This window comes from Nansenia antarctica, assembly GCF_963989245.1.
Source record: "Nansenia antarctica genome assembly, chromosome: 5".
NCBI classification, from domain to species: Eukaryota; Metazoa; Chordata; class Actinopteri; order Argentiniformes; family Microstomatidae; genus Nansenia; species Nansenia antarctica.
Window position 1 is genome coordinate 1,029,232 of NC_137690.1, and position 11,961 is coordinate 1,041,192.

General features: G+C 40.5%; 1 protein-coding gene across 1 annotated transcript in view; it reads left to right on the top strand.

Moving 5' to 3' along the window:
• The window catches only part of cfap77 (cilia and flagella associated protein 77), a gene marked incomplete at both ends in the record, with an annotated part of 33,554 nt that extends 24,878 nt beyond the window's left edge, over positions 1-8,676 (top strand). The window contains one exon of the mRNA XM_080532882.1: positions 8,554-8,676. Coding sequence (XP_080389008.1) covers positions 8,554-8,676 — 123 coding nt within the window. The remainder of the gene's footprint in view (positions 1-8,553) is intronic.
• Between the last annotated feature and the right edge of the window lie 3,285 nt (positions 8,677-11,961).

Consider the following 11,961-nt stretch of genomic DNA (forward strand, 5'->3'; position numbering starts at 1 on the left):
TAACTACAACACCAAGACAGTTATCTAACTACAACACCAAGACAGTTAACTAACTACAACACCAAGACAGTTATCTAACTACAACACCAAGACAGTTAACTAACTACAACACCAAGACAGTTATCTAACTACACCAAGACAGTTATCTAACTACAACACCAAGACAGTTATCTAACTACAACACCAAGACAGTTATCTAACTACAACACCAAGACAGTTATCTAACTACACCACCAAGACAGTTAACTAACTACACCACCAAGACAGTTAACTAACTACAACACCAAGACAGTTATCTAACTACAACACCAAGACAGTTAACTAACTACAACACCAAGACAGTTATCTAACTACAACACCAAGACAGTTATCTAACTACAACACCAAGACAGTTATCTAACTACAACACCAAGACAGTTAACTAACTACAACACCAAGACAGTTAACTAACTACAACACCAAGACAGTTAACTAACTACAACACCAAGACAGTTATCTAACTACAACACCAAGACAGTTATCTAACTACAACACCAAGACAGTTATCTAACTACAACACCAAGACAGTTAACTAACTACAACACCAAGACAGTTAACTAACTACAACACCAAGACAGTTATCTAACTACAACACCAAGACAGTTATCTAACTACAACACCAAGACAGTTATCTAACTACAACACCAAGACAGTTATCTAACTACAACACCAAGACAGTTATCTAACTACAACACCAAGACAGTTATCTAACTACACCACCAAGACAGTTATCTAACTACAACACCAAGACAGTTATCTAACTACAACACCAAGACAGTTATCTAACTACAACACCAAGACAGTTATCTAACTACAACACCAAGACAGTTATCTAACTACAACACCAAGACAGTTATCTAACTACAACACCAAGACAGTTATCTAACTACAACACCAAGACAGTTATCTAACTACAACACCAAGACAGTTATCTAACTACAACACCAAGACAGTTATCTAACTACAACACCAAGACAGTTATCTAACTACAACACCAAGACAGTTATCTAACTACAACACCAAGACAGTTAACTAACTACAACACCAAGACAGTTATCTAACTACAACACCAAGACAGTTAACTAACTACAACACCAAGACAGTTAACTAACTACAACACCAAGACAGTTATCTAACTACAACACCAAGACAGTTATCTAACTACAACACCAAGACAGTTATCTAACTACAACACCAAGACAGTTAACTAACTACAACACCAAGACAGTTATCTAACTACAACACCAAGACAGTTATCTAACTACAACACCAAGACAGTTATCTAACTACAACACCAAGACAGTTAACTAACTACAACACCAAGACAGTTAACTAACTACAACACCAAGACAGTTATCTAACTACAACACCAAGACAGTTATCTAACTACAACACCAAGACAGTTATCTAACTACAACACCAAGACAGTTATCTAACTACAACACCAAGACAGTTAACTAACTACAACACCAAGACAGTTATCTAACTACAACACCAAGACAGTTATCTAACTACAACACCAAGACAGTTAACTAACTACAACACCAAGACAGTTATCTAACTACAACACCAAGACAGTTAACTAACTACAACACCAAGACAGTTATCTAACTACAACACCAAGACAGTTAACTAACTACAACACCAAGACAGTTATCTAACTACAACACCAAGACAGTTAACTAACTACAACACCAAGACAGTTAACTAACTACAACACCAAGACAGTTATCTAACTACAACACCAAGACAGTTATCTAACTACAACACCAAGACAGTTATCTAACTACAACACCAAGACAGTTATCTAACTACAACACCAAGACAGTTATCTAACTACAACACCAAGACAGTTATCTAACTACAACACCAAGACAGTTATCTAACTACAACACCAAGACAGTTATCTAACTACAACACCAAGACAGTTATCTAACTACAACACCAAGACAGTTATCTAACTACAACACCAAGACAGTTAACTAACTACAACACCAAGACAGTTAACTAACTACAACACCAAGACAGTTATCTAACTACAACACCAAGACAGTTATCTAACTACAACACCAAGACAGTTATCTAACTACAACACCAAGACAGTTATCTAACTACAACACCAAGACAGTTATCTAACTACAACACCAAGACAGTTATCTAACTACAACACCAAGACAGTTATCTAACTACAACACCAAGACAGTTATCTAACTACAACACCAAGACAGTTATCTAACTACAACACCAAGACAGTTATCTAACTACAACACCAAGACAGTTATCTAACTACAACACCAAGACAGTTATCTAACTACAACACCAAGACAGTTATCTAACTACAACACCAAGACAGTTATCTAACTACAACACCAAGACAGTTATCTAACTACAACACCAAGACAGTTATCTAACTACAACACCAAGACAGTTATCTAACTACAACACCAAGACAGTTATCTAACTACAACACCAAGACAGTTATCTAACTACAACACCAAGACAGTTATCTAACTACAACACCAAGACAGTTAACTAACTACAACACCAAGACAGTTATCTAACTACAACACCAAGACAGTTATCTAACTACAACACCAAGACAGTTAACTAACTACAACACCAAGACAGTTATCTAACTACAACACCAAGACAGTTAACTAACTACAACACCAAGACAGTTATCTAACTACAACACCAAGACAGTTATCTAACTACAACACCAAGACAGTTATCTAACTACAACACCAAGACAGTTATCTAACTACAACACCAAGACAGTTATCTAACTACAACACCAAGACAGTTAACTAACTACAACACCAAGACAGTTATCTAACTACAACACCAAGACAGTTAACTAACTACAACACCAAGACAGTTATCTAACTACAACACCAAGACAGTTAACTAACTACAACACCAAGACAGTTATCTAACTACAACACCAAGACAGTTATCTAACTACAACACCAAGACAGTTATCTAACTACAACACCAAGACAGTTATCTAACTACAACACCAAGACAGTTATCTAACTACAACACCAAGACAGTTATCTAACTACAACACCAAGACAGTTATCTAACTACAACACCAAGACAGTTATCTAACTACAACACCAAGACAGTTATCTAACTACAACACCAAGACAGTTATCTAACTACAACACCAAGACAGTGATCTAACTACAACACCAAGACAGTTATCTAACTACAACACCAAGACAGTTATCTAACTACAACACCAAGACAGTTAACTAACTACAACACCAAGACAGTTATCTAACTACAACACCAAGACAGTTAACTAACTACAACACCAAGACAGTTATCTAACTACAACACCAAGACAGTTAACTAACTACAACACCAAGACAGTTAACTAACTACAACACCAAGACAGTTATCTAACTACACCACCAAGACAGTTATCTAACTACAACACCAAGACAGTTATCTAACTACAACACCAAGACAGTTAACTAACTACAACACCAAGACAGTTATCTAACTACAACACCAAGACAGTTAACTAACTACAACACCAAGACAGTTATCTAACTACAACACCAAGACAGTTAACTAACTACAACACCAAGACAGTTATCTAACTACAACACCAAGACAGTTATCTAACTACAACACCAAGACAGTTAACTAACTACAACACCAAGACAGTTAACTAACTACAACACCAAGACAGTTATCTAACTACAACACCAAGACAGTTATCTAACTACAACACCAAGACAGTTAACTAACTACAACACTAAGACAGTTAACTAACTACAACACCAAGACAGTTATCTAACTACAACACCAAGACAGTTATCTAACTACAACACCAAGACAGTTATCTAACTACAACACCAAGACAGTTATCTAACTACAACACCAAGACAGTTAACTAACTACAACACCAAGACAGTTATCTAACTACAACACCAAGACAGTTAACTAACTACAACACCAAGACAGTTAACTAACTACAACACCAAGACAGTTAACTAACTACAACACCAAGACAGTTAACTAAGTACAACACCAAGACAGTTATCTAACTACAACACCAAGACAGTTATCTAACTACAACACCAAGACAGTTATCTAACTACAACACCAAGACAGTTATCTAACTACAACACCAAGACAGTTATCTAACTACAACACCAAGACAGTTATCTAACTACAACACCAAGACAGTTATCTAACTACAACACCAAGACAGTTATCTAACTACAACACCAAGACAGTTATCTAACTACAACACCAAGACAGTTATCTAACTACAACACCAAGACAGTTATCTAACTACAACACCAAGACAGTTATCTAACTACACCACCAAGACAGTTATCTAACTACAACACCAAGACAGTTAACTAACTACAACACCAAGACAGTTATCTAACTACACCACCAAGACAGTTAACTAACTACAACACCAAGACAGTTATCTAACTACACCACCAAGACAGTTATCTAACTACAACACCAAGACAGTTATCTAACTACAACACCAAGACAGTTATCTAACTACAACACCAAGACAGTTATCTAACTACAACACCAAGACAGTTATCTAACTACAACACCAAGACAGTTATCTAACTACAACACCAAGACAGTTATCTAACTACAACACCAAGACAGTTATCTAACTACAACACCAAGACAGTTATCTAACTACAACACCAAGACAGTTATCTAACTACAACACCAAGACAGTTATCTAACTACAACACCAAGACAGTTAACTAACTACAACACCAAGACAGTTATCTAACTACAACACCAAGACAGTTAACTAACTACAACACCAAGACAGTTATCTAACTACAACACCAAGACAGTTATCTAACTACAACACCAAGACAGTTATCTAACTACAACACCAAGACAGTTATCTAACTACAACACCAAGACAGTTAACTAACTACAACACCAAGACAGTTATCTAACTACAACACCAAGACAGTTATCTAACTACAACACCAAGACAGTTATCTAACTACACCACCAAGACAGTTAACTAACTACAACACCAAGACAGTTATCTAACTACAACACCAAGACAGTTATCTAACTACAACACCAAGACAGTTAACTAACTACAACACCAAGACAGTTATCTAACTACAACACCAAGACAGTTAACTAACTACAACACCAAGACAGTTAACTAACTACAACACCAAGACAGTTATCTAACTACAACACCAAGACAGTTAACTAACTACAACACCAAGACAGTTATCTAACTACAACACCAAGACAGTTATCTAACTACAACACCAAGACAGTTAACTAATTACAACACCAAGACAGTTATCTAACTACAACACCAAGACAGTTATCTAACTACAACACCAAGACAGTTATCTAACTACAACACCAAGACAGTTATCTAACTACAACACCAAGACAGTTATCTAACTACAACACCAAGACAGTTATCTAACTACAACACCAAGACAGTTATCTAACTACAACACCAAGACAGTTATCTAACTACAACACCAAGACAGTTATCTAACTACAACACCAAGACAGTTATCTAACTACAACACCAAGACAGTTATCTAACTACAACACCAAGACAGTTATCTAACTACAACACCAAGACAGTTAACTAACTACAACACCAAGACAGTTATCTAACTACAACACCAAGACAGTTAACTAACTACAACACCAAGACAGTTAACTAACTACAACACCAAGACAGTTATCTAACTACACCACCAAGACAGTTATCTAACTACAACACCAAGACAGTTATCTAACTACAACACCAAGACAGTTATCTAACTACAACACCAAGACAGTTATCTAACTACAACACCAAGACAGTTATCTAACTACAACACCAAGACAGTTATCTAACTACAACACCAAGACAGTTATCTAACTACAACACCAAGACAGTTATCTAACTACAACACCAAGACAGTTAACTAACTACAACACCAAGACAGTTATCTAACTACAACACCAAGACAGTTATCTAACTACAACACCAAGACAGTTAACTAACTACAACACCAAGACAGTTAACTAACTACAACACCAAGACAGTTATCTAACTACAACACCAAGACAGTTATCTAACTACAACACCAAGACAGTTAACTAACTACAACACCAAGACAGTTATCTAACTACAACACCAAGACAGTTATCTAACTACACCACCAAGACAGTTATCTAACTACAACACCAAGACAGTTATCTAACTACAACACCAAGACAGTTAACTAACTACAACACCAAGACAGTTAACTAACTACAACACCAAGACAGTTATCTAACTACAACACCAAGACAGTTATCTAACTACAACACCAAGACAGTTATCTAACTACAACACCAAGACAGTTATCTAACTACAACACCAAGACAGTTATCTAACTACAACACCAAGACAGTTATCTAACTACAACACCAAGACAGTTATCTAACTACAACACCAAGACAGTTATCTAACTACAACACCAAGACAGTTAACTAACTACAACACCAAGACAGTTAACTAACTACAACACCAAGACAGTTATCTAACTAGAACAAAGACAGTTATCTAACTAGAACACCAAGACAGTTATCTAACTACAACACCAAGACAGTTATCTAACTAGAACAAAGACAGTTATCTAACTAGAACACCAAGACAGTTATCTAACTACAACACCAAGACAGTTATCTAACTACAACACCAAGACAGTTATCTAACTACAACACCAAGACAGTTAACTAACTACAACACCAAGACAGTTATCGAACTACAACACCAAGACAGTTAACTAACTACAACACCAGGACAGTTATCTAACTACAACACCAAGACAGTTATCTAACTACAACACCAAGACAGTTAACTAACTACAACACCAAGACAGTTAACTAGCTACAACACCAGTTAACAGTTAACTGATACAAGCTCCTCCCACTTTGATACAGGCCACTCCCACTTTGATACAAGCCACTCCCCCTAACTGTCTAAGCCACTCCCACTTCGATACAGGCCACTCCAACTAACTGTCTAAGCCACACCCACTTTGATACAAGCTCCACCCACTTTGATACAAGCCACTCCCACTTTGATACAAGCTCCACCCACTTTGATACAAGCCACTCCCACTTTGATACAAGCCACTCCCACTTTGATACAAGCCACTCCCACTTTGATACAAGCCACTCCCACTTTGATTCAAGCTCCACCCACTTTGATACAAGCCACTCCCACTTTGATACAAGCCACTCCCCCTAACTGTCTAAGCCACACCCACTTTGATACAAGCTCCACCCACTTTGATACAAGCCACTCCCACTTTGATACAAGCCACTCCCCTTAACTGTCTAAGCCACACCCACTTTGGTACAAGCTCCACCCACTTTGATACAAGCCACTCCCCCTAACTGTCTAAGCCACACCCACTTTGATACAAGCCCCACCCACTTTGATACAAGCCACTCCCACTTTGATGCAAGCTCCACCCACTTTGATACAAGCCACTCCCACTTTGATACAAGCCACTCCCCCTAAGTGTCTAAGCCTCCCACTTTGATTCAAGCTCCACCCACTGTGATACAAGTCACTCCCACTTTGATACAGGCCACATCCACATTGATACAAGCCACTCCCACTTTGATACAAGCCACTCCCCCTAACTGTCTAAGCCACACCCACTTTGATAAATAAATTATATTTATATAGCGCTTTTCCGAGTCTCAAATACCCTGACAATATGGGGAAAACGGGAAAGTGCTGTGTCCCTTGTTGTATGAATAGATCCGACCGAATGAACGTTGAAGCGCACTGACCATAACGTCGGGTTGTAAAATAGCCTAGTTTGATAGGCCTATTGACAGCGAATAAAACAGTGAAGATGACAATTGTTTCTGCTGTTGTTATTAAAATCTGTTCTCCGTTGGTTGTATCTCAAAATGTGGCCTATTAAAATCTGTTCTCCGTTGGTTGTATCTCAAAATGTGGCCTATTAAAATCTGTTCTCCGTTGATTGTATCTCAAAATGTGGCCTAACTAATTAATGCAAGTGCAATTGGAATCGCTTTCAGAACGAGCTACCCCAATCTCACGTCGGAATTCGACGTTTGGATATGCAATCTCACGTCGGAATTCGACGTTTGGATGCGATGGACAAACGTCGAATCCTGACGTCTGCCGTGTGAGACCAGGTTGTAGATATAGATGTAGGTGCAGGTAGGTGATAGATATAGATGTAGAACAGCAGTGGTGCCAGGACTGAGCCCTGTGGGACGCCGTTCTAGAGCTTTCTCACCCTGCTGCTTTGGTCGTTGCTGGTATGTAGGCGGAAGCTGCGGTTACCTGTCTGTCTACCTGTCTGTCTACTTGTCTGTCTGTCTGTCTGTCTACCTGTCTGCCTGCCTATCCGTATGTAATACAGTCTTGATCATCATCACTGACACTCTCCCCCCCTCCTCCCTCCCCCCCCTCCTCCCCCCCCTCCTCCCTCCCCCTCCCCCCTCCAGGTGGGTCCAGCCATCAGCACCTTCCGCCACCCCCAGGCCAGGCAGCAGGCGCTCAGCCTCCACGCCTCCGACTCTGTGGCCCGCAGGGGGGCCCTGGGCCAGGGGCCCTACACCCTGGACTAACCCTGTTCTAACCCTGGACTAACCCTGGACTAACCCTGGTCTAACCCTGGACTAAACCTGACTAACCCTGAACTAAACCTGACTAACACCCTGGACTAAACCTGACTAACCCTGAACTAAACCTGACTAACACCCCTACATCCTGGACTAACCCTGACTAACACCCCTACACTCTGGAAAAACCCTGGTCTAAAACTGACTAACCCTGGACTAACACTCCTACACCCTGGACTAACCCTGGTCTAAGCCTGGACTAACCCTGACTAACACTCTACACCCTGGTCTAACCCTGACTAACACTCCTACACCCTGGACTAACCCTGACTAACACTCCTACACCCTGGACTAACCCTGACTAACACCCCTACACCCTGGTCTAACCCTGACTAACCCTGGACTAACCCTGACTAACAGCCCTACACCCTGGACTAACCCTGACTAACCCTGACTAACCCTGGATGACCTGATGACATCATCATTATCACTGATGGCATCATCGTTATCACTGATGGCCTGATCACTATCATGGAACTGTTCACATCCTACTGACAGAGTCTGGACTGTTGGGAGAGTTCTATGTTCTAGTTCTATGTTTGATTTGATTTGATTTGATTTGATTTGATTTGATTTGATTAATTCATGCTTGCAGTGGAGCCAAGGCCCCACTGAAAAAACTGCAGAACTTACATAGATATGACACACAATATTAGCAGCACAACAATTACACAACAATTTTAAAGTTTTAAAAATATTTCAAGGCGGCAAAGCAAGGGCAGGTAGCAGTCATGGTAGCCATGCTGTATTATGTGTGAGTCTAGATATGTTCTAGTTCTATGTTCTAGTTCTATGTTCTAGTTCTATGTTCTATGTTCTAGTTCTAGTTCTAGTTCTATGTTCTAGTTCTATGTTCTAGTTCTAGTTCTAAGTTCTAGTTCTATGTTCTATGTTCTAGTTCTAGTTCTAAGTTCTAGTTATATGTTCTATGTTCTAGTTCTAAGTTCTAGTTCTAAGTTCTAGTTCTAGTTCTAAGTTCTAGTTATATGTTCTATGTTCTAGTTCTAGTTCTAAGTTCTAGTTCTAGTTCTAGTTCTAGTTCTATGTTCTAGTTCTAAGTTCTAGTTCTAGTTCTAAGTTCTAGTTATATGTTCTATGTTCTAGTTCTATGTTCTAGTTCTATGTTCTAGTTCTAAGTTCTATGTTCTATGTTCTATGTTCTAGTTCTATGTTCTATGTTCTAGTTCTAAGTTCTATGTTCTAAGTTCTGTGGGGGTAGTGGTGGTCTAGTGGATAGTGAGTTGGACTTGTGATCGGAAGGTTGTGAGTTCAAATCCCGCCTGAAGCCACACCACTACTAGTGTGCCCTTGGGTAAGGCACTTAGCCCTCAGTTACTCCAGGGGGAATGTCCCTGTAATTCGTAATTGTAAGTCGCTTTGGATAAAGGCGTCTGCTAAATGGCAAAATTATAAATTTATTAAAATTAAGTTCTAGTTCTAAGTTCTAGTTCTATGTCCTAGTTCTATATTCTAGTTCTATGTTCTAGTTCTATGTTCTATGTTCTGTTCTAAGTTCTAGTTCTATGTTCTAGTTCTATGTTCTATGTTCTAGTTCTAAGTTCTAGTTCTATGTTCTAGTTCTATGTTCTAGTTCTATGTTCTATGTTCTAGTTCTAAGTTCTAGGTCTGTGTGCTGGTGTCAGAACCAGAGGCCACATATCATGTATGTCTCTCTGTCACCACATAGAAACAATCATCTGTCATGGATATTTTGTCTGAGTAGAGTAGGCTAATGTAAAGAGTACATTTGTGAAGTAAATGCTAGTTTGTTTTCAATAAATGACACACAAATCATAACTGTTGTTTGGAGTTATTATTAGTAGCTTTGACATCTGACAGCTCTGGTCCTGAGTGGCTATTCCACGACTCACAACACACCAATCAACTATTTATACATCAATGTTTAATATACACGCCTCTTATGAAGATGTATAAACTAATATACACCCCTCTTATGAAGATCTATAAATGATATACACTCCTCTAAGCTGTATAAACTCATCTACTCTCTTCTTATGAAGCTGTATAGGGGTCGTGAAACCCTCCGCTGTTTCTGTGTTCCGACGCTTGAATCAAACCTTCAGATACAGCGAGTATATACAGTATATATAGTAGTATATGTATATATATATATATGTTACGGTACATGTGGGAATACGGTACATGTGGGGAAACTTAGGGTTATAGGTGCTACGTCGACTTGGTACATGCTGGCATGTCTAACCCTAACCTAACCGTAGCACCCTAGCACCTAACCCTAACCTTAGTTTTCCCACATGTACCGTAACATATATATACTGTATATATATGTATGTTCTAGGAGTATATATATATGTATGTATGTATGTATAGTCATCAACACAGTCACACCCACACCGTCACGATAAACGAGCAGAACAGAGCCTCATTACCGAGGCCGGTGGAGGCGGAGGAGAGACGGGGGGGGGAGAGACGGGAAGGGGGGGGAGACACCCGCATGGAGATGATCTGGGCCCGCGAGCCTCATAAATTATGACTCTCATATTTACAGTAATGAGACGGAAGAAAAAGCGCTGGTGGAAACGGTCCTGTCCTCCCCTCCTCCTCCCCTCCTCCTCCTCCTCCTCCTCCTCCTCCTCCTCCCCTCCTCCCCCCTCCTTCTCCACCTCCTCCCCTCCTCCCCCCTCCTTCTCCACCTCCTCCCCTCCTCCCAGCTCCTCCTCCTCCTCCTCCCCTCCTCCCCCCTCCTTCTCCACCTCCTCCCCTCCTCCCCCCTCCTTCTCCACCTCCTCTCCTCCTCCCAGCTCCTCCTCCTCCTCCTCCCCTCCTCCCCCCTCCTTCTCCACCTCCTCCCCTCCTCCTTCCTCCTCCCCCGCTCACACGAGCCGTCATCACCCAAAACCGTCCTCCCCCCACTTGGCCAATGGGCGCAGAGCCTCGAGCACAATCGTCAGGGACACATTTAAAACCGCCGTCCCGTTACCGGCAGACAGGCAGACAGACAGACAGACAGACAGACAGACAGCTGAGTTTGAGTCTTCAGGAGAGTTGCACGAGGCCGTCCCACCTGTCACCTGTCTGCACGAGGCCGTCCTACCTGTCACCTGTCTGCACGAGGCCGTCCTACCTGTCACCTGTCTGCACGAGGCCGTCCTACCTGTCACCTGTCTGCAGGAGGCTGTCCTACCTGTCACCTGTCTGCACGAGGCCGTCCTACCTGTCACCTGTCTGCACGAGGCCGTCCTACCTGTC